General features: G+C 39.1%; 1 protein-coding gene across 1 annotated transcript in view; it reads right to left on the minus strand.

The window, feature by feature from the left end:
* Positions 1–27,363, minus strand: part of TBK1 (TANK binding kinase 1) — a 52,504-nt gene that overhangs the window by 8,854 nt on the left and 16,287 nt on the right. The window contains exons 6-13 of the mRNA XM_075551339.1: positions 19,768–19,928; positions 11,187–11,297; positions 8,553–8,732; positions 7,030–7,226; positions 6,259–6,317; positions 5,657–5,748; positions 2,699–2,800; positions 1,730–1,808 (exon numbers count right to left, since the gene is read on the minus strand). Of these exons, the coding sequence (XP_075407454.1) occupies positions 1,730–1,808; positions 2,699–2,800; positions 5,657–5,748; positions 6,259–6,317; positions 7,030–7,226; positions 8,553–8,732; positions 11,187–11,297; positions 19,768–19,928 (981 nt within the window). The remainder of the gene's footprint in view (positions 1–1,729; positions 1,809–2,698; positions 2,801–5,656; positions 5,749–6,258; positions 6,318–7,029; positions 7,227–8,552; positions 8,733–11,186; positions 11,298–19,767; positions 19,929–27,363) is intronic.

The raw sequence follows: 27,363 nt of genomic DNA on the forward strand, positions 1-27,363 counted from the left end.
ACAGGAAAGCAGGATGCATGCAAACAGGGAACAGAGTGTGCTGTTACATTGTGGGGACTGCAGCCAACGACATCAACCAAAATGTGTATTAACTGTTGAGTGGAAAACCAATTTGTTTTGTAAACTTTTACCTAAATTTAAACGAAAAGTTAGGAAAAGAAAGGACTGTCTCAAGATAACTAGACTGATATACACTATTGCTTTTCATAGAGGTTCCTGCTTTCCACTGCCATCAGATTGGTTCTGACTCTCTCGGCTCCTAACCGAGCACTTCTAGTGCCACAGACTGTGTCACTGCCACTATCAACAAAGACTGTCCTTTTTAAAGTGCACTCTTGCTGGTGGCACAGTGGGTTACACCTTGGGCTGCTAACCTCAAGGCCAGCAGTTCAAAACCACCAGCTGCTCTGCTCTGCGGGAGAAAGAGGAGGCTTTCTACTCCTGTAAACACCTACAGCCCTGGAAAGCCACAGGGGCACCTTTACCCCGTCTTACAGGGTTGCTATCAGTTGGAACAGACTCCGTGGCATTGAACTTGGTTTTGCTTATTTATTTGGGGGTAAAATAACTATCCTGTTATTAAAATAAGCAATGTTGTATTATGATTGTGGTTGGAATTTTCCCAAGAGTTTACTTACTACATATATTAGTCCTCCTTTGTAAATAGTTTACGCATGTTCTTTACTCATTTATTACTGACAACTTTCCTCATCAATTTACGTGAGTTAGTTGTATAAAGTAGCCCATACTAACTCCACTGGCTGCAGTACTATGTCTACTAAAAATGCTTTGTCATTTTCCATTTCTTTTATATTCTACTTTTCAAAAACTGCCAAATACAATGCACTAAATGTCAAACCTTATTAGCTACCCATGACTCATAAGAAAAACACCTTTTTATGATCTCTAGCTCTGAGGAAAACAGGCCATTAATAATCAGCCTTGGCATGAAAAGAGGAGTGAAGGGTGTCTTAAGCCGTTGTCGCTTTAGCACCCACTATATGAAAATCAATCCTTCTGACGCTAAAAAGCATAAGCTTTAATTTATATCATTTAATGTTACAATCACCTGCGAGATGAGCAAATATGAAATTGTCCACTTTAGACAAAGGATGAAAATAATTCAAAGCTTACTTAAGTAGCCAGCCAGGTAAGCAGGGGCTGATGTGAGATTAGTACTCAACTCTCTCCATGTATCACATTACACTTCAACAATGGATGCAGAGACTACTGAAAAGCTATTGTATTTTTCAGTAGAGACTTAAGACATGAATTCATTTTCTAATTTAAGAAAAGATTCATTGGCTCGACGTGCCAACATCACCCTTTCCTTAATGCTAATTCCAGAACTTGCTTCCCTTTCTAAGAAAATTTAAGCACTATGAATGTTAAATTACATTAATAAACTTGCTTTAATTGCCACATTTAACACAAACACGTAACTTGCTGTATTTTGTGAAGGAAAATTAAACAAATTAGGTGGAAACATAAGCATTACAGACTCCAGAAGAGAGCAAGAGAAAGGGTTTAAAGTAGCAGGCATTTAGAAATGTTTTAAGAATTTTATGGCTGTAAGAGTATTTAAATATAAAAGTTCCTAGAAGAGGGAAAAGCTACTTTTTCTTTGGAGAGCTTTAGGTCTATTATCTTTAGGAGAGCTTGGCTCTAATCTTGTCAGTAAAGGATTAGGTTATGAGCCTATGATTTTTATAATTTTATAAATACTTACTCTCAACAATTTGGTGTGTATATCTGAAATTTCACCTAGCTCTGCTGCTTCTAAGTTGATCTGCATCAACTTTTCATATCTGTATGAAAAATAAGTCGATTATAAGTCAAATAAGAAAAATGTCAATAAAAAATTAAAGAGTATAATGAATATATCGATTTTAAAAGGTGTTTTATAAATTCTATTTGAGTTTTTATGATCATAGCCACTTAAGAATAAAAAATTGATGCAAAACTTATAAGCCAAAAGAGTCTAAAGTAAAAAGCAAAAACAACCACTTTGAAGTCTCCCTAAAGAAGTTATTTTATATTCCTCTGCATATAAATTTATCGATTATGGGATAAAATGGAAAAGAAAAATTAATTTCAAATAGATGTATGCTATAATAGCAGTCAAAATTCTAGATTTGAGCATTTATTAATAGAGGTCAAGATAAATACTGATTTCATTTATTATATTTTTTCTGTAGTGAAAACACCACAGCCTAAAAGGAGGGAAATTTAAAATAGCTTTCTGTTTCAAGATATTCTCAGGGATAAGATTAGTAATCAGAGTAAATGAAAGGTAAACTCTAAAATTTCAGAAATATTGGCAAAAGGTAGTTCCAGGATCCCTCTTGACGACAGGTGTTATACTTTCCTATTCAGTGTGTCTGCTTTTAAGGCAAACATGAGATGCTTATCCCGAAAATTGCTCTTTTCTTCTTAAAGAGGACTGGGGATGGGATGAAGTGAGCCACCAAAGAGATGGTGTTCATTTCTTAACTAGAAATCATACTGTAGCCTTTGTGATGAACTCATCACTAAGCTCAGGCTGCTCCTCATCCTAAATATTCCAAATGGTCACTGAGAGTATAATTTAGTATAAAACTTGAATCGCATGTAGCATTATGCCATGAGTAACTCAATCAATGAAACAAATGCAACAACAGTATCTTCACCACCGCTAGTAGAGAAGTCAACTACTCACACTTTGACAGTCTTCTCAACATTTCTGATGCAGAATTCCAGTGTGATCACAACCTCTGTCTTTTTGTGAACAGCTTCACTATAGTCATCTTTAATTAATTCACTACAAGATAATATTAATATTCCCATTAGGTCACCCAAGGAGCTATTTCTCTCTTTTCTATCACTAACCACAACACTGTGTGAATACATCTCATAACAATATTATCGATATATTATGAAAAGCAACTCGCCCTTTTTGGAATTAAAAGTATTTCTATGACCCATATAAACACCTATGGGACTGAAATTTTCACAAGTTTATTTTTATTACTGTTTATTAGGCTCACAGTTTAGAAATCTAAGGCATTAAAAAATTATACAAGGAAAAAATTCCTACTCTCACACAATTAAGTTGTATAGCCTTTCATACCACCAGGATTAATTTTCACTATTAATATTGTTAAATTTATTCTTTAAACTAACTAATATGATACATAAAGAAGATGACATATATATAAATGGGTTTTTTGGGGTCAGTATCATGGGTCAACATATAAGTGCTGAGGGCTGTTTTTATATAGACAATGGATTAAAATTTATACTTCTGGGAAAAAATTTTAAGAGCCTTATTAACAGGCAGAGACCACTCTGCTCTTGATTACGGCTGGATTGACCTTGATACTTGGCCAGCTGACTACCCTATAAGACGGAACGGAACATATTCTAGGTGCAAGTATTTCTTACTGGTTCCATGACATTGAATGTTTGGGGCCTATCCCTTCGTACACTTTATTTGTATCTTTGTCTGTATACGAGTATGTTTTTATCCTTACCACTTTAGTGTGATTTTGTTTTTTATTGTTTTCTGTTGGGTCTCCCAGCTGTGAAGCACAGGAGTGGATGGACAATGAGAATAACTAATACGAGGGGTTGTAGGGAATGTAGGAGTTGGGGTGGATAAGAGGATCTTGGGAATGGATGGTGAAGACGGGAGGGGGAAGGGAGCACTAGAACAGATTGATTGCTGGGGTGAGTTAACCATGGGAGGGGGATGCACTGAAAAAACTGACGTGGAAAAGATGGGGGGACAAAGAGGGAACCGATCACAATGATCTACATAGAACAAACCCCCTGGGGGATGGACAACAGAAAAGTGGGTGAAGGGAGACATCGGTCAGTGTAAGAAATGAAAAGTAATAATAATTTATAAATTATCAAGCATTCGTGAGGGAGGGAGGTAGGGGAAGGGAAATAAGGTGCTGATACCAAGGGCTCAAGTAAAAAGAAAATGTTTTGAAAATGATGATGGCAACAAATGTACAAATGTGTTTGTATTGGGTATTCTCTTGTGTATTGTATGGTGATAAGAGCTGTATGAGCCCCCAAAAAATGATTAAATAAGAAAAACAAACAAAAAAACTGACATGGGATGATTATACAATTCTCCTTGATATGACTGAATGATTTAACTATTGAATTATACAATATGTAAAGTAGTTGCCAATAAAACCGTTGGGGGTAATATTTTTTAGTTTTAAAAATTAAAAAGAAAAAAGGCAAAGACGAACTAGATGTGTGACCACACAGAACAATATCGTAAGAACAATTTTGTGGGTTTCACATAAAGGCAACACACACAGCCTAATTATATATATTTCCTCTTTCTAGTAGGAGCAACGGAATAAATAGTAACAAAGAAGAAATGCTTCATATGCTTTTTAAAAAAGGAGAGGTGTGAGGGAGAGGCATATAAACTGTCACAAGCATGAAAGCCCAGTGAGGGAAGGCCAAGAGAACACATTTGCTTCAATCGTGTAGCTACAAGGCTATCACTGTGTGTCTGTGAAATTCAAAAGTGTCAAATGATGACATTTGGAGCTAGAGATAATGGTTCTCAAGAGATGCATTTATTTTCCACATTTACTCAATGGAAAGATGATGCCTATATATCATGGGTAGGGGTGGAGGGGGCATGCTAATCAAAATCATATTCCTCATTTCTGGAGAAAGAATACTTAACTAGTGATCTAATACAAAAAAAGAAGTCAGCTGTAACATTGCTTGTTAAGGTGAGTGTGTACTGATATTATATAGAGGGAAATCTAGAGGCACCTAAGGGTGAAGGGTGGGGAGTCAGGAGGAAATGACTGCTAACGGGCACGTGACTGGTTTTCCGGGTGACGGCAGTTCTCTAAAATCAGGTAGTGGCGGTGCTGCACCGCTCTTTCGGTGCTAGCTTGACTGTGGTTTGGGTTGGTACCGTATATTTTAAATGGGTGAACTGTACGGCGTGTAAGTTATACCTCAATAGTACTGTTAAATTAAAAACCACGAATGTGTCATTCTTCATTTGGGGAAGAGATGGGAAATGGATATAGAATGGAGGAGCATCCTGAGGACTTGAACCCTAGACAGGAGAATTGATTTCCCGGATTATGACAATGCCAAAGCCTTCCAAGACAGTAGGGACAGACACACCGAGGTCCTCAGAACAGGAGGGCAATGTCCCCACACTGCAAAATGTGGGGCACGTTTATAAATGTGGATTCTATTTGTCCTGTTTCACAAGTTATTGATGGAATCAAAATGAAAAAGAGCTGCTAAAATATTTTGCAAACTAAATGCGAAACAAATGTTCAGTAATGATGTAAGTCAAACACCTGATCCTAGTCTGAAGAGGTAAAATGTTAGGGATGGGGTGGTTATCATCATTTTGTGAGGCTGCTGAGAAGATAAAAAGGACCCTTGGTGGCACAGTGGTTAAAGCATTCCGCTGTGCTAACCTCCAGTTTGGAGGTTTGACCTCACCAGCCACTTCAAGGGAGCACGTGGCACTCTGCTTCTGTAAAGGTCACAGCCTTGGGAACCCTAAGGGTCTGCCTGTCCCCTTGGGTCACTATGAGCTGGAACTGAATTGATGGATAAGGCTTTGATTTTTTGGATGTAGGTGAAGATCAATTTCCAATCTATTACTTACATCAACCATCGTACTCCCTTCCGCATTAATTCCTGGTATAGTAGGAGGGTACTGGTGATTCGACAGGCGTAACACACAACCCCTGTTATTGCCTAGTGAAGAAATAAGGACATAACAATATTTGGTGCTACCTGTGGTTCAGTGTAGGAAATAATTTTACACAAAACTTTCAGGTTTATGCACGCTAATCAGGTTAATAAAAATGTAAAAAACTACCAAATTTGAAAAGCTAAGGGCAAATATAAAAGTGCCCTGATGGCATAGTGGATTATGCATTGGTCTACTAATAGCAAGGCCAACCGTATGAACCCACAGGCTGCTCCGCAGAAGACAGACGAGGCTTTCACCTACAGCAGACTTAAAGTCTCAGAGACCCAAAGGGGCACTTCTGCTCTGCCCTATAGAGTCGCTATGAGTCAGAACTGACTTGAAGAGAGTTTTATGGGCAGATACCCAAAACTACAAGGATAAAAGAGATAACAATTTAAATGAATAATTTCCTGTCATATGGGCATATAATGACAAGATACTTTATATTGCTTCCACTTTGATAGAATAATTTTAGCTCCTATTTTAACAAAGTAATCCAATTAAATACTAACCTTGGCCATGCTAGCATCCCCATCTAAATCATAACGTGGATGTACTTTAGGGAGAGAAACTGAAATGTAAAATAAAACAGGAAATTTAAAACTTAAAATGAGAAGTAAATAATTTTTAAGAAATTAACCTTATCCTTCACATAAACAGGAGTTCTAAGCGAGGATTAGTAGAAAAACTCATTAACACATTTTTCTGATTAGAAAAACCACTAAAAACAATAGTGCTCTTTCATATTTCTAAGGAGTTTCATTTTTCTTAAATAAATTCCAACACAATGAGGTCAATCCTTCTCTTTAGCTCTAAAATAACTCTTAACAGTCCAAATAGAAATTTAAAAATTTGAGTTATATTTGTTTTCCTGGTAGAATTATTAATTTAAAAGATTCTAAAACACAGATCTCACAGTTCTTAGAATCTAAAGCCCCGCATAATACCCTATGCACATTGGACAAATGATATTTGTTGAAATTTATAATACAAAATCTTGATTCAATTTTTAGCAAAATACTCAAAGAGCATTAAAGTAAAATACATGACGACAAGCCAACCATTTCATGAGACAAAATTTTAAGCCAAGGTATGTGGCTATAAAGCTTTTCAATTTTACTATAACTTTCAACTAGTTTATATAATATTTCTAATATTTATGCAAGTTCTTTACCAGTGTCATCATCAAGCAACTTTATGGAGATCACAAACCGTTCAAAAAATCTTTTACAGCTGTTTTTTATTGGCTAGCAGGATCAAGGACAAGAAAACCTGCAACTTACTTTTTTCATATATCAATCCTGTGGTGTCGAGAGGTTCCCGGCTTACTACAAAGATGGGGTTTCCCTCGGTGGTTTTAGGAATATGCTGTGCCAGTCTTCCAGGTTCTAGAACTAAGCGTCGTCCTTCATAGATTAGCTCTTGATTTGAAGAAGTAATTTTAGTTTGTTTATATACCAGCTCGTGAAATACAGTAGCACTATGGGAGAAAAATTGGAAAGGATATTATTATTGGGTAGGGGGAGAAGCCCCCTCCCCGTTTAAACGATGAATGCTACCACAACTATTTTGAAATATATTTTTCAGATCATATTCAGCTCACATATGTACTCTTTTGTTAACTAGATAGTTTACAGTATGTAAAACTGAAAATTCCTATAAACAACCTGGCTACAGAGCCATCACTTCTACAACACCTTTTATGTTTGGCTATTTGAAAAACATTAAATATTTTAAATATTTAACAATGGGCGCAAACACAGCAGAGAGGCTAACGCACTAACCCAGGAATCTGACCGCTGTGGCTAAGTGCCGCCGAGTCGGGTCCACAGCATAGTGATGGTAAACAACAAAGGAGACGCTGCCTGGCCGTATGCAGTCCTCACAATCAGTGACGCTTGAGCCAAATGTCACTGTGCAAGCTCAGCTCGTTGAAGGTCACTCTTTCTTACACAGGTTTAAATCCCAACTCTCATAACTCTCTCTCTAATACCATAAATTACCTAACTCTTCATGCTAAGTTTCCCCATCTTAATACAGAGGGAATAGTAATATTACCATCTCAGAGACCGGAGGGGGGTCAAATAGGAAATACGTAAAGAACTAAGGCCAGTACGTGACACCAGTCCAAACAAATTATGGTGTAGAGAAGAATGTGTGTCCTTCTTTCATCATGCAGAGAGACGTCACATCCCCTTTACCCAATTTCTCCCAATGGTAACATTATGTATAATGTATAATGTTACTACCAGGACATTGACCTTCATATAACCCACTACCTTACTCGGATTTCACCAGGCATGTGTTAAAAACAAACAAACAATTCTATGGGTTCATTTGTAGTATAACATGCTTGATGTAAAACACATGATTCCATGTATGAGAGGACTTCAGAAAGTTGAGAGAGAATTTCCATTATCCTTTCATTCCATTTTTCCATGAACTTTTTTTAAGTCCCCTTCATACATGTAAAAACTATGTTAACTAAGATTTGTGCTTTAATATTTTAAAAACCACACAACAGTACTCTTAATAGAAATGTGATTGTAATTTGAAATAAGTATAAAAATGGATATGATAAAACTTACAGTTTAAGAGTAAGCTGTAAAATTTTAAGACAGAAAAGTAATCCCTTTCCTTCAAAAGTAAATAAAAAAATATGCTAAGCACGAAGGCAATTTCCTAGGTGGGAGGTCGTTGCTGTGGTCAAGCTGAGGTGTCCTATCCATTTCTTATAATTTCACAGGATATCTATTATGACTTAGCATAACATTTTGAGAAAAAAGAAAAAATTTAAAGTACTTACGTATTATAGCCATGAATATAAATCTTATGAGCTGTCATTTGTTGTAGCGAAAACACATGAATTATCATGCGGTGAAGAATGTCACTAGTTTCTGCAAAAAACTGATCGAAACCCCAGCACTTTTCCTGATCTGCCTCCAGGATGTTTGCAAGAACAGGGGTAAGTAAAACTTGTAGACCCCTAAAATAGTGTTAAAAAGAGTGAAGGTGTTATATTTTGCTTAGGTACAAAATCAAAGTATTTATAGACTAGTCAAAGGAGCTACTATGACTAAGAGTCAATTAGATTACTCAAAAAGGTTAAAGATCTGTCAACTATTCTGAGAGCCAGGTAACTCTGGTTTAGCATGACTTCCCACTAAATCAAAGTTATGGCACCTTCATGTTTATTTTTATGTTCACTTTTATAATACTAATTATAATAGTGTACATACATGATCATCTGGGTGAAATCACACAGGAAGCATGCCATCATAAAGATAAGAAAGTTTGGTTTGATTTCCAGCATAAAGGGCTTCTTTAATGTCCTTCCAATATGGCACTCCAATATCTAATTTTGTATGGTGAATTTATATGTCTTTTTTTAGGGTACTCTAAAGTGTACACTAGGAAGTAAAATTAAAATATTAATCTAGCAATCAACGGGTGCCAATTCAGCAAGGAGTAATTTTCGACTATTACACTGATATGCTTTTAGGAAAATTAATGGAAGACTTTTATTGTTTCTCATGTTTCCACCAGATTACTAAGTATGCTCAAATATATTTCAGATTATGGAACAAAACAGTCTTTAAGAATATGCATTTGAGTACATAACAGGAACTGAAATAATTCCTTTTAATGATTATTAAGTTTATTTATCCAAGTATGTAGTGGACAATTTTTATTTTTGCGCCAACAGATACCTATTCTCTCTCCTGTTGGTAAGAAAATCCATAACCTCTCACTTTCACCCCACTCTGTGCATGGACGGGCAGGACACTCATGACTACTATGATTAATTTGAGGTGGCTGGTGGTAAAGTACATTAATCCAATAAGAGTCAACCCAGAAAACTTTGCTATAATTACTGGGACAGAAAGTTTTCTGCCCATTGGACTTTTAAAGCTATGAGAATTTGAGTCTAGGCATTTGAGACCAGGAAAAAAGTCTGGCTGAAGATGAATCTGAAAGAACTGGGAAGAGCCCAGGTCTTGAGGCCCAAACTCATAGAAGCTGTGACTTAAAAAAAAATCATTTTATTGGGGTTCTTCCAGCTCTTATAACAATTGATACATCAATTGCATGTGAACTTTTAATTACAGAGTCAATCTATTTCTTTTTCCAGGTGAAACAGTTATTTTCTATCCTATGTTGACTAATACATATAAGAAAGAGGATAATTATCTTTTTTGTAGTCATAATATTTTTGGAAATTGTTATCATTGCTAATTGTAGAACTTAAACTCTTCGTTATTAAAGAAATAGCTAAGGAATTTTCATAAGATAAGTTATACCTTGGTGTGCTATGAATTACTACAGAGATAAAGAATACTATCTTCTGGACAGAGACACACTGAAGTTCAGATTGCTCAATTATGTGTTTTTATTTTCAGCAACATAATCATTCAACAGTAAGTACTAATTTCCCTATGTTTTAAACTTTATCAGTTTTGACTGAGATTTAAAAGGTAAATATTATATACATAAAGATTTAGCACAAATAATCATTGTAATGTTAAACTTCTGCTCTCCAATACAGTGAATGTCTCTCAGTAATTTTACTTGTATGTCATAATTCCATTTTGGGTTTTTTTCATAACAACAAAAATACGTTCTAAGAACAGTGGTTTCCAAATTATTCCATAAAATCAAATATGTAAAACAATAATTAAGACTTAAGTAGCCTGTTTAGGTATTTCTATGCTCAGAGTCACAGATGTGAGGTCTGTGTGTACATTTATGTGTGTACAATTACCACACTCAACATAATGGAAGCTAACTCAGGCTACACAAATTCTGAATGTCAACATGCGGCTATGATTTATTTATATAGGGAGATCTAAAGTAATTTATTCTTTACTTTCTGCCAGCTGAATGAATCAAAGACCCATATAAACATTTGGAATGCGGAAAAAAGTACTAGAAAACTATTGTCCTCACCATCTGAATAATTTGAACACTTTAAAAAATGAAGATGATATTAAACTTCCTGAGTGTATGTTTGTTAGAGCTCTAGTTGCAAAATCTATATCATAATTTGTGGTCAATTTAGAGGTTAGTATCAAAGATACCAAGGTCCTGAGTTGGATCTCCACATTAGGGAGGAATTCTAAGACCAAAAACGAGACAGTCCTTCACTGTATGCCACTTGTCATAAGATAGAGGTGGTGAAATTATTAATACCTATCAGAATAAATCTTTACATTACTGCTAAGAAAAAAATCATTCACAGTATGTGCTTTACTATTTTTTTTGGCTTGTTTTTCAATTAAGAAATAATTATCCTTTCCTACATGTATACATCATATGCTTTAATAACATCTTTTTCCCCTTTTCTTTTAACCTCCAAATTTTACATTTAAGTATTGGAGTATTTGTACTTTTAGCCAACAAAGGTTTTAAGCACAAAAAGAGTTTGTTGGACTATACTTACCTAGAAAGGCTGCACGAGTCAGGCATGTCTCCACTCCAGTCAATTGGTCCATTTTCTGCTTTCTGTACTCCAGATATCGCACCAGAAGGCTTTCCAGTAATTATTCTGTACCTTTAGGAAGGGATAATAGAATAAAACAAGCAGTTCATTTTTACATGGCCTGTGAGTGAGCTTTACAAAGGTATTTATTTAATTGTACCTACAATTATCGGCTAGTCAAAATTGTGGGATTGATGTTCATAGGATCCAGGAAACAATCAAAATACTTTGAATCTGATCGACTGAAGGAGAACACTGGTTGTACTGCTATTTGACATACGCTGTCATTAATGCTCATGTGGACTCTCAGAGTGCCACATAACAACACTTCCTTGATCACAACAAAAATACTAATTTTTTCATCTGGAAAAAACTGAACAAATCCTAAATAAGTTATCTCACAGAATGTCCTGACCATGAAGAAAATCTCCTCTTTATTTCTTGCATTACCCAGAGGCACAGGTCATGAGGCAATGAAATGTACTGCAGAATGGACACCTGGAACACACATTGGCAGGACAATTTTCTTTGCATGATGAAATAATACAGACACATATAGAAAAGATGCAAACATCAAAATTCTGTGCCAAACTTAGACTCATGATGGAGGTGATGGAAATAAGGGTGAGCGGAAGGCAGAGGTGGATAAAGCAGCAAAATAGCACTAGATGATGCAAGAATTCAATGGCAGGTTTAGCACTTCTCTAAATAAGCCCTCAACTAGGGAATTAAAATCAACAACAGGAAGACAGAGATCCTGGGGGTGTTGGAGCAAAGCAATCTAGTTGAGAGGAATTACTAAGAGGCAGAAGAAGGGTGAGTGTGATGGTGGGACAGGAGGAAGGTAAGAGCAAACAGGAAAGATTGAGGAAGCAAAGCTAGGAATACAGCTATAATCATAGGTGTGTACATATGTAAATACATTAATTCATTAAAATAGAGGTAATACACAGAGGTAGTGGACGAACTTTGGGACTCTGCTCAAGCCCTGCTTCAATGCAAGAACACTTTGTTCTAATAACCTGGTATTGTATGTTCCATCCTACCAGTATGATCACTGAAGACAAAATGGGTGCATAAGAAAATGTGAAGAGAGCAGATGGTGTCTGGCTATCAAAAGATACAGCATCTGGCGTCTTAAAGACCTGAGGTTAGACAAGTGGCCATCTAGCAGAGAAGCAAGAAGCCTACATGGAAGAAACACATCAGTCTGTGAGATCATAAGTTGTCAAAGGGATTGGGTAACAGGCATTAGAAGACACAAAACAAACAAACAAACAAAACCCACCATATTGTTGAGAACGAGGTAGGTTGGAGTAGAAACCCAAAACCATCTGTAGACAATGGGACATCCCCTCACAGAAGAGTCACAAGAAAGGGGGGAGTCAACCAGGGCGCAGTATAGCACCGATGAAACAAAAACATTCCTCTGGTTCCTTGAGGCTTCCTCACCCCCCACTATCACAACCCCTGTCCTGCCTTTCATTGCGAGCTAGACCTGAGCATGTGCACAGATAAGAGCTCAGGACACATGGAATCCAGGAACAGGAATGGGTGTAGCGATACCAGGAGGGTGGGAGGAAGAAGGAGGAAGTAGGAAGCAGGAAGCTGATCAACACATTAACATACACCCACCCCACCCCCACACTCCACGGGGCAGGACAGAAACTGTGGGGGAAGGGAGGTAGCAGTCAATGTAAGATATCAAAATAATTTATAATTTATAAAGGGGTCACAAAGGTAGGAGGGGGAAGGGAGGGGGAAAAGAGGTACTGATACCACGGGCTTAAAAAGAAAGTAAATGTTTAGAAAATAATGATGGCAACATACTGTATATACTCGAGTATAAGCTGACGCGAATATCAGCCGAAGCACCTAATTTTACCACAAAACTGCATTAAAAATGTGCTAAAAACTCAGCTTATACATGAGTATATACAGTATGTAAAAATATGCTTGATACAATTGATGTGTGGAATGTGGTAAGAGCTGCAAAAGACACCAATAAAATGATCTTTTAATTTAAAAAAAAAGACCTCAAAGGAGGAAATAAAAGCCCGTGAATGCCTTCAAGAATACTTTCTTTCACCTTTTATTCAGATGAGAATGTAAAACAGTTTATCAAAGAATTTCACCCTAGTTTATAAATGCTATTTCTGACAACATGTGTCTAATGTCTAAATAAATGCTTTCTGAGTACACTGACCTATTTTTTAAGAGTAGACCAACCCAGCATAACTCTTCAGACCATATGATCGTGGATAGCATGTTGCTGTGGTGCTCGAAGCTCTCCTCCCAATATTTCCAATCCCAGCAGGGTCATCCGCTTTGAACAGGTTTCAGCGGAGCTTCCAGAGTAAGACAAACTAAGAAGGTGGTTCTGGAGATGTGCTTCTAAAAAACCGCCCAGTGAAACCTCTTAAGCAGCAGGCGGACACAGTCTGGTAAGTGCCAGATGAGCCCCTCAGGTTGAACGGCACTCAAAACACGTCTCCTCGAAATAATGTTGGCTTTACTGATGCGGATGGAACAAAGCTCCAGGGCCTTTATGAGCTACTGTCCGAAGTTCATGGAAAAATGGAATGAAACGATATGAACAAACTTCTTGAAATCTTCTGATATTTGCTGGTATGGTACATCTTAAAATGAGAAGGAACCGCTACATCTCATTCATTAATAATTGGAACATGAAATATAACAAAACCTCAAACCAAACTCAATGCTATAGAGTCGATGTCAACTCACAGCGACCCCACAGCAAAGAGTAGAACCGCCCCTGTGAGTTTGAGACTGTAACTCTTTACAAGGAGTATAAAGCCCCATCTTTCTCCCAATGAAAGAGATACAGTATGAGTAATAGTGGGAAAATTGGAGGTTGTCAAAATTGAAATGGAATGCCTGATGATCCATATCCTAGGCATTCATGAGCTGGAGCAGACTGATATTGGCCATTTTACAGTGGAACAACCCTATAGGCTACTATGCTGGGTGTGACAAACTGAAAAAGAATGGTATCACATTCTCTGTCAAAAAGAACATTTCAAGATTTATCCTAAAGTACACTGCTATCAGTAATACACCTACAATGAAGACTAATAAATATGACTATGATTAAAATTTGTGCATCAACTACTAATGTCAAGGATGAAGAAATTGAAGATTTGACTTTTGGAATGGATCAGACATAGAATCAAGGTGTACTTGATAATTACCGATGATTTGAAAGTGGAAACAAATCAGGATAATCAGTAGTTGAAAAATATGGCCATTAAAAATATGGCCTTGTGATAGAAACACCACCAGAGATCACATTATAGAAATTTGTAAGACCAATGCCCTATCTACTGGAAACATCTTTTTCCAGCAACACAAATGGTGACTGCACACACAGGCCTGATTATCGGGTAGATTACACGAGTCAAATCCACTATGTCAGTGGAAAGAGATACTGGAGAAGCTCAAAATCATCAGTTAGAACAAGGCCAGGGGCAATTTTGGACCAGATCATCAAATGCTCTTATGCAAATTCAAGATAAAGCTAAAGAAAATGAAAATAAATCCATGAAAGTCAAAGTCTAACTTCGGGTATCTCCCATCTAAATTTGTAGAGCATCTCAAGACCAGATTTGATGCACTGAACACTAACTGGAGACCCCATGAGTCATGGGATGAAATAAGGATATAACATACGAAGAAAGCAAAAGGCAAGAAAGAAAGACCAACAAGGATGCTAGCCTGGGGGATGAGGACCACAATCTTGGCGGTCAATGATATCACAAACACAGTATTTGATATCTTACTTCTGTGAGTAGTGACCGTAGTCTTAAATGCTTGTACGCAGGTATGTAAAGTGCAACTATTGGCCTCTCCTCTTCCATAGAAGAGTGATGAAAATTTAAAAAAACATGTGGAAGCAATTAGTCCACTGGGCTATTGGGCCAGCAAACATCAGTGTCTTCATCTGCGAGACCAGAAGAATTTTGAGAATGCCTAGCTACCACTACCAACTGCTCTGAAAACGATATCAGAAGATCCAGATAGAGTGTGAGAAACATATCAAACAAAACCCAAGCTCATCGATACTAGGCTTACTGTTTGGATAGAGACAGGTGGAGCCCCGAGACTTGAGCCCTTAGTTATTCTTCAAGTCTGGAACTGAACTCACACCTGTGTTAGAAAAATCAAGCATTTGGGGGGTTGGGAGGAAAAAAAAGATGGTACGGGGGGCTCAATACAAAGTAAATGTGTAGAAAATGAGGTCAACATATATACAAACATGCCTAATTCAACTGATGTATGGATTGTGCTAAGAGTTGTACAAGCCCCAAATAAAATGATTAAAAACAAAAGGAAAAAAGAAAAGCAATCATTTAAGACCAAAGGATTCACCCAAGGCCAGCATTCACCCGAGAAAAAATTCAGCGGGTTAGGCAAGAGGTAGGAATGGGAGTGAGAAATGCCAGAAGTGTGATAAGTGATTGTACATTATGGGGCTGCATGGAATGAGTTAAATAAAAATGTGTATGAAATGCTGAATGTAAAATCTAATGATCTGCTCTGAATATCTTCACCTAATTCACAAAGTAAAATTAAGGGTGGAGGAAGAAGGAGGCCACAATAGACTTTGAAACTTGCTCTTGAATATAGAGTAGCTAAAGTGGATGGAAGGAATAGAGAAAAGTGCTAAACAGAAAACTTCACAAGGTAGCTTGAGAAGACAAAGTATTATAACAAAACGTGCAAAGACCTGGAGTTGAAAACCAAGAGGGAACAACATGCTTAAATTTCCTCAAGCTGAAAGAACTGAGGAAAAATGTCAAGCTTGGAGATGTTGTCACATTAAAGTATTCGACAGGCAAAATACCGAAAGATGTAGAAAATATCAAAACAAGATGGAAGGAATTCACTAAGTCACTACAGCAAAGAAAAAAACACCTGGTTGCTACTCAGCCATTTCAGGCAGCACAAGATCAAGGACCCACGGTACTGAGACACTGGCAAAAACTAAGGCTCTAATTGAGATTTTCCTCAAATGGATGCAATGCTGGAATCACTCACTCATCTATGCCCATAAATATGGAAGATGGGCCTAGCAAATGACTGGAGAGATCCACTTACACGCCCATCCAAAATGCAGATTACTGAACAGCATCATTCATAAGACATACTAGTAACTTTTTGCTTAACTGTTCTGTTCTATCAGTGTAGCCAACAAGCTGCTGTCGTCAGTTCAAGCTGGACTCAGAAGAGGACCTGGATCAGGGGTCACTGCTGATGTCAGATGGCTCTTGGATGAAAGCAGAGAATACCTGAGAGGCGGTTACCTGTTTTATTGGCTATGCAAAGGGATTTGACTGTGTGGATCATAACAAATCAGGAATAACATTATAAAGAATGGAATTCCAGAACATTTAGCTGAGTTAATGCAAAGCCTGTCTATAGGCACGGAGGTAGTCATTTTAACAGAACATGGAGATGACGTTTGCTTTAAACAGGAAAGGTGTGTGTCACAGTTGTCCTTTTGTCATATTTAATCAATCTGTCTGCTGAACAAATAATCTGAGATTCTGGAAGAATGTGTCATCAGAATTGGAGGAAGACCCATGACCCATCTGCGGTATTGCCAGAAGGGAAGGGGATTTTACACAATTATTAATAATGAAAGATGGTAGCTTTCAATACGGATTACACATCACCATAAAGTAAACAAAAGTCTTTCAGAACTGGATCAATAAGCAACCTCAGGATAAATGAAGGAAGATCGAAGCTGCTGAGTATTTAATTTTCCTTGGATCTATAATCAATGTTCATGGCAACAGCAGTCAGGAGTTAGCTGATACTGTACAGTGAGCAAATTTGCTACAAAAGACCTCTTTTAAGCATCAAAAAAAAGATGTCAAAGGACTAAAACACACCTGACCCAAGACATGGTATTTTTAATGTCCTCACGCCCATGGGAAAGCTAGATGATGAATAAAAACGGTCATCGAAGAATTGATGCTTTGAATTATGTTGCTGGTAAAGAATACTAAATATACCATGGACTGCCAGAAGAACAAAAAAATGTGTTTGAAGAAGTACAACCAGGATGCTCCCTAGAGGCGAGGACGGTGAGATTTCGCCTCCCACATCCTGGACATATCAGGTATATGACATAGCACGCAGACCCTGGGGGAGGACAGTATGCTTGGTCATACAGAGGGTCAGTGACAAAGACGAAGAACCTCAACAAGAATCTCACACAGAAGCTGCAACAAATGGGCTTAACGATAGCAATGCTTCTGAGGATGGGTTTCATTCTGTTGTACATAGGGTCACCATGAACTGGAAGTCATTGGAAGGCACCCAATAACAATATCAATAACATTCAGATGAAAGCATGACTGTTTGCTGTTGAGTTGATTTCAACTTAAGACAACCTCAAGAGTGCAGAGAACAACTGCTCTGTACAGCTTTCAAGGCTGTGATGTTTTGGAAGGAAATCACCAGGCCTGTCTCCTGAGAACCCTCTCAGTTGGTTCAAACCAACACCTGGTCAGCAAGCAGCTGTGCGGGTAACCATTTGTGCCATCCAAGAATTCTGATGGTTCTATACAAGTTTATTTTTACTGAGGAAAGCACAAGTTGGCTCTTTACTTGGTGAATGAAGAGACTGGACGAGGAAAAGCCCTGCTGTGGAGCGAGCAGGTGCTAGGTGAGGCTACAGCAACATCAGCAGTACAGTTCGTTGTTGTCTTTTTCTGATGCATGCATACCTTCCCTTTGCAGCAAAATGTGTACTTGGGCCTTAGCAACTGTCACTAGACTTATCTGATTACTTCTTCAAACCCACAAAAAGAAAAATACATTTCTCCCTCAATTTTCTTTTTTTTTAAATTAAATACATTTATTGGGGACTCTTACATCTCTTATCACAATCCATACATTCATCCATTGTGTCAAGCACATTTGTACATGTTGCCATCATCATTTTCAAAGCATTTTCCTTCTACTTGAGCCCTTGATATCAGCTCATTTCCCCCTCTTCCCCACACCCTCTCTCCCTTCCCTTATGAACCCTTGATAAGTTATAGATTATTTTCATATCTTACATCATCCTCTGTCACCCTCCACCCACTTTTCTGTTGTTTGTCCCCCTGGAATGGGGTCATATGTTGATCCGTGTAATCGATTCCCCCTTCTCCCCGCACCTTCCCCTTATCCTCCTGGTATCTCTATTCTCATCGTTGGTTTGGAGGGGCTTATCTATCCTGGATTCCATGTGTTTAGGCCTCTCATCCGTAGCAGTGTGCATGTTCGGGTCTAATCCGATTTGTAAGGTAGAATTGAGGTCATGATGTGGGGTAGGGGACAGGGGAAAGTTGTGTGTTTCATAGGTTCTATAGTACACCCTGACTGGCTCCTCTCTTCCTTGTGACCCTTCTGTGAGGGGATGTCCAATGCCTAAAGATGGGTTTTTGAGTCTCCACTCCTCTTCTCCCACCTCCCCATTCACATTGGTATGATTTTGTACTGGGTCTTAGATGCCCAATACCTTATCCAATTGACACCTCATGATCACACAGGATGATGTGCTTCTGCTCTCTTAGTTTTCTATGAGATAACTTCCTGAAAGAATGGTTAGGTACGTTAGCCTGTCAGTGATTTACTGTTGCCTACAATTCTGAACTGCATAGTTTTACAGTTAGGTTGATGGTTTCTCAAGAAGTGAGGTCATGTAGGGTCATTGGAAGTATTTTACTCAAAAAATCCCATCTAAGAATCTCTCTTTTCTTTTATTCTTTGGTTTACAATGAGTGAAGTTCTATACTGTAATGATCCTATTGATTGATTGATTGATCTTATTTATTATGGTAGCACATCACATACTCTGTACTGCACTAATGAAATGCATTCAGTCTCTAGCCTGAACCCACACTATCAGAAAAAAAAAGTTATATTACTTGCCAACAATTTTCTTTTAATTAAAAGAAATCAGATCAGTTGTTCACAGTAAGAATTGCATTTCTTTTCTATCTGGTTAGAACTGGTGATGGTTCTCACAATCCACAGAACTATGGAGGAAAAGCAGGACAAAGAGGAAGCTTTCAGCTTTCGTAAAGATTTACAGTGAGTTGACTCATTAGCAGCGGGCTTTTGAGTTTATGATTTACAGCCCTAGAACTCCACAGGAGCTGCTAGAGCTCAGAATTGACTCAATAACAGCGGGTTTTTGAGTTTGTGGAAGAAAAACCTGATAACTCTACAAAACGGAATAAATGAACAAAAACTGTGATGGAATAAAATCCAGGAAGTCATGCATTTTAAATAATGATCCAAAACTGTAGGATAGGAAACACATTATAAAAAACAGGAAAAAATATTTAAATACCTACATGTCATTTTTACTTTGTATATGACATTTAATCACAATATGGAAAAATATGACTATACTTTCATGAGTATAAATTCTTATTAAGCTCAAAATATAAAAATAATCACATATCTATGCATGATGAAGCAAAATATGCGACGCACATTTTATAAATTATTTCAAACTTACATCACTTCCTTATTCCTCCGAGGCCCTTCAAATGGTCTGAATGGCAGTGATCCGGTGGCTGCGTGGTAAAATGTTACGCCAATGCTCCAAAGATCAACTGTTGCTCCATATTTCTTCTGGTGATCTTTTCTTAACACTGCTCTTTCATACATGTCAGGGTGCTAAAAAATGTGGGGGGAGAGATTAAGTTGTATGTTTTTGTAATACATTCTGTAATGAGTTCTCAATAATGTATAGGCAATCTGTTAGGTCTTCCCACTCTGAAGACTGTTTCCCACCTTTTTCTCTCCTTAAGCTTCTGACACCATGTCTTTTGATCCCCCTCTAATCTTATGTCATGCTCCACCAGGAAATGGAAGCAATCAGAGATCAACTCTACCTTAAGTCCTTTACCAAATACAACCTGCATCTGCATCCACACTCCAGGCCTACTTTCAGAACAGCTACAGCGGAGATGCTCCTCTCAAAGGCCACATTGTACCTTTGTGTGATGGGCTCCATCATATACATCTCTCACCAATTCCAAGAACAGATTTCTATCATTACTCCTTTTATCTATGTATCAGGTTTCCTGTCTCGACTGGATCAGTCTATCAGCTCATGATCATCATTCACTATTTTCCAATTTTAAAACCCTAACTTGATTCCATGATGCCCTCCAACTATCTTTGAGTTCTCTGCTTGTCCCCACAAAAAACTTATAGCTGTCCACATTTACTGCCGCAACAATGGGCTCAAACATAAGAAAGATTCTGAGGAGGGCGCAGGACCTGGCAGCGTTTCTCACTGTTGTATATCAGGCTGCTTGTGAGTCAGAGCTCACGCAACAGCACATTAACAACAAAAACAATTATCACTGGCTTTATTGTCTCACCTACCATTCAAGCCCATGATATTAAATATCTTTGACATACTTTAACTTCTAAAATTATCTGCTGCCCTAAGTCCCAGATTTATATATCCCAGTATTCTCCTGAGTATCTAAAAAGCAGCTCAAATGTATCATGCTAAAAACAGACCCTTGGTCTTCCCACTCACTTCCTCCGATCTGTTTGCTAAGTAAAGAGCACCACCATTTAGCCCAGGGGTCCTCAAACTTTTAATTATTATTTTTACTTTTTAAAAATCATTTTATTAAGGGCTCATACAATTCTTATCACAATCCATACATACATCAATTGTGTAAAGCACATCTATACATTCGTTGCCCTCATCATTTTCAAAACATTTGCTCTCCACCTAAGTCCTTGGCATTAGGTCCTCATTTTCCCCCTCCCTCCCCGCTCCCCCCTCCTCACATGAACCCTTGGTAATTTATAAATTATTATTTTGTCATATCTTGCCCTGCCCAACGTCTCCCTTCACCCACTTTTCTGTCGTCCGTCCCCCAGGGAGGAGGTCACATGTAGATCTTTGTAATCAGTTCCCTCTTTCCAACCCATTCTCCCGCTACCCTCCCTGTATTGCCCCTCACACCGCTGGTCCTGAAGGGATCATCCGTCCTGGATTCCCTGTGTTTCCAGTTCCTATCTGTACCAGTGTACATCCTCTGGTCTAGCCAGACTTGCAAGGTAGAATTTGGATCATAATAGGGGGGTAGGGGGAGGAAGCATTTAGGAACTAGAGGAAAGTTATATTTTTTATCAGTGCTACATCACACTTTGACTGGCTCATCTCCTCCCCAGGACCCCGGTCCTCAAACTTTTTAAACCGGGAGCCAGTTCACAGTCCCTCAGACCTGTTGGAAGGTCGGACTCTCTCTAGTTTTTAAAAAAAATTATGAACAAATTCCTATGCACACTGCACATATCTTATTTTGAAGTAAAAAAACAAAAGGGGGAAAAACACCCAGCAGGCCAGATAAATGTCCTCGGTGGGCCGCATGTGGCCTACGGGCCATAGTTTGAGGACCCCTGATTTAGCCATAGCTGTCAGGCCCAACATCATCACTTAGGCTACCTTGAGTCCATTCCCTCATAATCTCATTCCTCACATCAGTACAAGTCACATGTGTTCTAAAAAGAAAATTAAATTCTCTAGACAGTGCAGAGTACAAGTCTTATATAAAGCTCCAAGAGTACATTCTGAACCAAAGCAGATTCTAAATCATTCCAAAATAAAAACGACCTCTGATGACACCGTGGGCTTGGGAACCAATGTCACTAACACTGGTAGGAGGGTGATTCTAAACGATGGTCTAGGAACCTGACTCCCAAAGGCAGCCAACTCTTGGAAGTACTTTGTTTAGGGGAAGGTAGTGGATAGGGGGATGGCAGAGTTAGAGCAGGGAGGGTTCTTTGAAAAAAACACTTGAATTAGAAATCAGATGTTTGGGATATGCTAGTTCAGACCTGGGGTTTGAGATGTGTCCACACACTTACCTACCAGATATAGAGGGTTTGAGTGTTTGGGGACTTCTGGGGCATAGCATGTAAAGGGACTTTTTGGAAAGAAGTGCAAGCCAGATCTTTGACCTAGAAGCTGGTACTTCGTATATAAATAGTGGTGTGAATAGGCCCAGAGTACCTAGACATGCTTGACATCTTCTGGAACATGAGGCTGTCAACCTGGGAAGAGATAAAGGAGTGATCTTCTGAAACAGGGGCAATAAATATTGATTAAGCGGTATAGTTGGAAACTATTACCCAGGGAGTAAATGAATGTTTAAAACAGTACTACTGGTAGCATCATGCTAGCCAAAAGGTTGGCAGTGTGAAGCCAGCTTATCCGTAAACATTATAGCCTCAGAAACCCGAAGAAGTTCTTTGCTCTGTAAAGACTTCCTGTTTTAGAATCAACCATAGGGTGGTGAGTTTGGGCTTAACTAATTGGTAATGGCTTGGTACATGAGCATAAGTTCTCATGTGCTGCGTGTACCTGTGTAGTACTTAGTGTTATAGGCCTGGGCCACTGGTACACCTGAAGAAAAATCATAAAGAGACAGCTACCCTGAGTTGACAGGATTATACATTGAAAAGATCTCATTATATTACTAATGGAGGAGGGGATGTTGGACTTCTGTTTGAACTTGGCACACAGAAAGGGGAGAGGATTTAACATGTGCCTATTAATTCTTAGGTATTTCAAAATGAAAGGTTTTCGTTTGAATATAGAATATTTCTAGATTGCTGAACTTCAGAACCCTAGTGGAACTGTGGGAGAAGCACTGGGTTGCTAGCCACAAGGCCGCCAATTCAAACCTACCAAATGCTCTGCAGGAAAAAGATAAGGCTGTCTGCCCCCTAGAGATTTCCTGTCTTGGAAACCCTATACAGATTTATGAAGAGCTAGAATAACCTCAGTGGCAGAGAAGTTTCAGATGATTATTTACCTTATATACTCGAGTATAAGCCGAGGCACCTAATTTTACCACAAAAACTGTATTAAAAATATGCTGAAAAACTCAGCTTTTATAAGAATATATATGGTATCTCATTTGAAAGCTGGGCTAGGTACACTCTGGGAAGGGATGCAGCAATCTGTTTCCATAAAGATTTATAGCTTTGTAAACCCAACACTGAAATTCTACTCTGTTCTCGAGGGTTACTTGAGTGAGAATCAACTTGATGATGATGGGCTTGGTTTTTTTCCTTTGGCTTGTTTTATACTTTGTTCAATTAGAACTATTCCTGTAAAGAGCTGGTCTTGGAAACTCATAAGGCAGTTCTACCCTGTTTTATAGGGTAGGTCACTATGAGTCAGCATTAACTCAATGGCAGTGAGTATTCAACTATTAAATGATTCTTTTACAGCATTACTAAGTTATTATAACATTAACTTAGTTATGCAGATTGGTTCTATTATCTTAGAATTTGATTTTGACTTACCGAAGGGAACATCCTAATTACAATAGAGAAAGGGTGCTGGTTTCACTACAGAAATCACTAGCCTGCTTACCCCGCTGCTAAACTCTCTAATTCCAGCTCCCACCATACACCAGACTCCAGTGAAACTGCCATCCTTTCTGTTTCTCCCACCGCTATTTTTATCTTTGTTGTTTTTTCTGCTTGTAATATTCTCCCCTTCGATCTCTACACTGTTCATTTCTTAAGTGGCAATTCATTTAGGTGTCAGAGGGCTTTCACTGAATAGTTTTCTCCTGTAAGTTATTCTTCACCGCATTACTATTCATGTATATTACCTTTGCAACAGTTATCTGAATTTACTTTATTGACGATTTTCTCTACTAGAATGTAGGCTGACGACTTCTGGGAAGATGGCGACCAGGGGGACTCTGCAGAATTCAGCCCAGGAGAGTTGCTTAGAAGGAAATTCAATACTGTTGGAACGCAGGAGCAGCATCATAAAAATAAGTAGGCACAGACCCACGGGGTTTTGAGGGACTGGGGGCTTTTGGGTTTACCTCAGTGGAGGCCGGCTGGGGCTTGACCTTGGCCCCGCCTCTGTCTCTGCCAGGACCATTTGGAGTCTGTAGGGCGGCTTGGTCTCAACACAACCATAGGTTGCCACCACCCAGCCCGGGTAAGGGACTGGACCCTTGCAGCTCTACGGTCAGGGATCAGGGTTCAGCTACATGGCTGTTCTTGTTTCCATCTCCTCTCTGTCCCACCCTCGGTCTTGGAAGGCTGTGCAAGGGCCTTTCCTTTTCTCAACACAGCTACAGCTTGCCACTGCTGCCTCAGAACAGGGACTAAACCCTTGCAGCTCCTCTGGTGGGGATGAGACTCAGCTACATTGTTGCATTTGTTTCTATCTCTTCACTATACCCCACTCCCCCGCCCCCCACAGGCTCAGCGGGATTGCTTTTTAACTTTTTTTTCCCTCTTTGTCTCTTTCTTGGGTCTCTCACACACTACCCCTAACCTCCAGACTAGGGCACTTATGCCTGTGCCACACCCAGCTAGGTGAGCTCCAGCCTGTGTAGCTAGCCCGAGGCTGGGAAGGCCCTGCTGACCTCCACCAGGGGATACTCTGCTCAACATCTTACAGGGGAATTCCTGCCTTTGTGCCTGGAGTCCTAAGGAAGCTCGGCCAACACTCCTCAATGTTCCAAGCTGCTGCAGGAACCTCTGCCCAACCTGCGCAACACCAAAGCAGGCGACCTACCAGCCTTCTGGGTCACTCCCCTAAGAGGGTAGCCACAGGAGGATAAAGTGGTAGGTTACTTCCATAGTAAAATAAGCTGTAGGCAGTTTGAAGGCGCATTCCTACAAGTCTCCCAGAGAGACAGTGCTCTTTGACTCCCTGGACAATGGCACCTGGCTCCTCTAAAACAACGCAACGAAAACAGTTATCAGCCACAACCAAAAAAAAAAAATGAGAGAAACAAAAGGCAATGGTAGATGATATCCTGAACATTATTACATGCATAGAAGAAGCAGACATTGAGCTGCCACAGAAAGAAATTTTCAGAATACTACTTGGAGTCATACAGGATATGAGGGAAACAATACAGAAAAGGATGAAATGATAGAAGAGGCAAAAGGCATAAACCAAAGGGAAATACAGGAGCTGAAGGAGGAGATAACAAAAACCAGTAGCAGACTCATGGAGCTCGAGAATCAACTGGAGGAATTAGAGAACTGCATCAATGACTTGGAGGACAGCCAAGCAGACTTTAATAAACGCGAACAAAAATCTAATAAGATCATCAGAGAAGCTGAAGAAAACTTAAGAGCTATGTCTCATGCTATAAAGCGGAACAGCATTAGAATTATTGGCTTAGCTTACTGGAGGAAGACACAACAAAGAAGTCATCCGCAACAATAGTGAGAGAATTCTTGGAGGAAAGCTTCCCCAGCTTGAATGAAAACCAGGCAACCATTCAGGAGGCTGAAAGAACACCAGCTTTACTGAATCCCAAGAAGTCACCAAGGCACATAATAGTTAAATTATTCAACTTTGAGGAAAAGGAGAAAATCATGAGAGAAGCTAGGGAAAAACAAGCAATCATATATAAAGGTTCCCAAATAAGAATATGCTCAGACCTACCAGCAGAAACTATGAAGAAGAGGAGAGAGTGGAGTAACATATTCAAAAAATTGAAGGAAAACTATGCAAACCCAAGAATATTCTATCCAGCCAAATTATCGATTAAGATAGACGGAGAAGTAAGAATCTTCCCAGACAAGGAAAAACTCAAAGAATACGTTAGAAGAAACCCAGTCCTACAAAAGATCCTTCCTGACCCAGTATGGGCAGAAGAACAACACTCACCAAGTATAAATAAGAGACCACTACATAGAACAACCGCACCCAGAGAGCAAAAAAGAGAAAACAGACCTCAAGATAGCATTGACTTAAAGATGGAGAGACTTCAAAGGCTGCTGAGGTAAGTTTAAAAAAAAAAAAAAAGGCAAAAGGGGCATAGGGAAAAAGCAACGGTATACAAACATTCCTGGGGTGAGGACCAGACCAAATACAGGGGTACACATGGTAGACAACTAAAAAGGAGGTGGGGAAAGGTAAAAAAATAATAAAAAAAAAGAAAAGGGTAGTGGGGGCACAGGGCACTAAGCCACCCAAGGGGAGGGTTTTGTTTGTGTCTCCACAGGGAAAGAGGGACCAGACTTCAACCCGATGCTCCAAGGTATGAATGCAACATTCCGGCATGGCGTAGGGAACCAGTGGAGAGGTCTGGGTCGTCAACCCCAACCCCACATGCCCCACCCTTCAGAAGAATCTATTTCAAAGGATGGCACTGAATCTACAGCTCCGGAAAAGGAACATATCTGATCGGAGCACACGGGAGCAGATGAAGGGGTAGGAGAGAGCGGAGCACATCATGGCCCATAGCCCTATAGGGGACAACACCAGAGACACAGTATGGGAATTGCACCCGAATGGATTCCGCTACACTGAGACAAAACATTAAGGGGGTGCAACAGAACAGGAAGGGAATGGAGTGGCGAGGTCCCCAGGGAATGCTGAAGGTGGACTTTGGGGCCAGGGCGTGGTGCCCCAACAGACTGGACTGGAAAATACTCCTTACAGCCAACAAACAATCCTTGAACTAACTACAAGCTTTTCTTTCTTGTTGTGTTTTGGTTTGTTGTCATTGGTTTGTTGTTGTAGTTGTTTTGTTGTATATTGTTGCTTGGTTTTGCTCTGTCTTGTTTTTGTGCATGTTATTATCTCCGCAGGTCTGTCTAAATAAGATAGGCTGGATGAACAATTGGAGGAGAAAACAACGGAACTGACAGTTCCGTGGGGACATGGACAGAGGGAAGTGGGGTAAAGGTTGTGGTGTTAATAAACCCAGGGACAAGGGAACAACAAGTGATCCAAATCGGTGGTGAGGATGGTGTGGGAGGCCTGGTTAGGCATGACCAAGGGTAATCAAACCAAGAGGAATTGTTGAAACCTTGGTGGGGACTGAGCATGATAGTGGGACAGGAGGGAAGTCAAAGGAAGTAGAGGAAAAAGCTAGGAGGCAAAGGGCATTTATAGAGGTCTAGATAAAGACATGTACATATGCAAATATATTTATGTATGAGGACGGGAAAATAGATCTATGTGCATATATTTATAGGTTTAGTATTAAGGTAGCAGCAGGACATTGGGCCTCCACTTAAGTACTCCCTCAATGCAAAAATACTTTCTTCTACTAAATTGGCATTCTATGATGCTCATCTT

This window comes from Tenrec ecaudatus, chromosome 6 (assembly GCF_050624435.1).
Source record: "Tenrec ecaudatus isolate mTenEca1 chromosome 6, mTenEca1.hap1, whole genome shotgun sequence".
NCBI classification, from domain to species: Eukaryota; Metazoa; Chordata; class Mammalia; order Afrosoricida; family Tenrecidae; genus Tenrec; species Tenrec ecaudatus.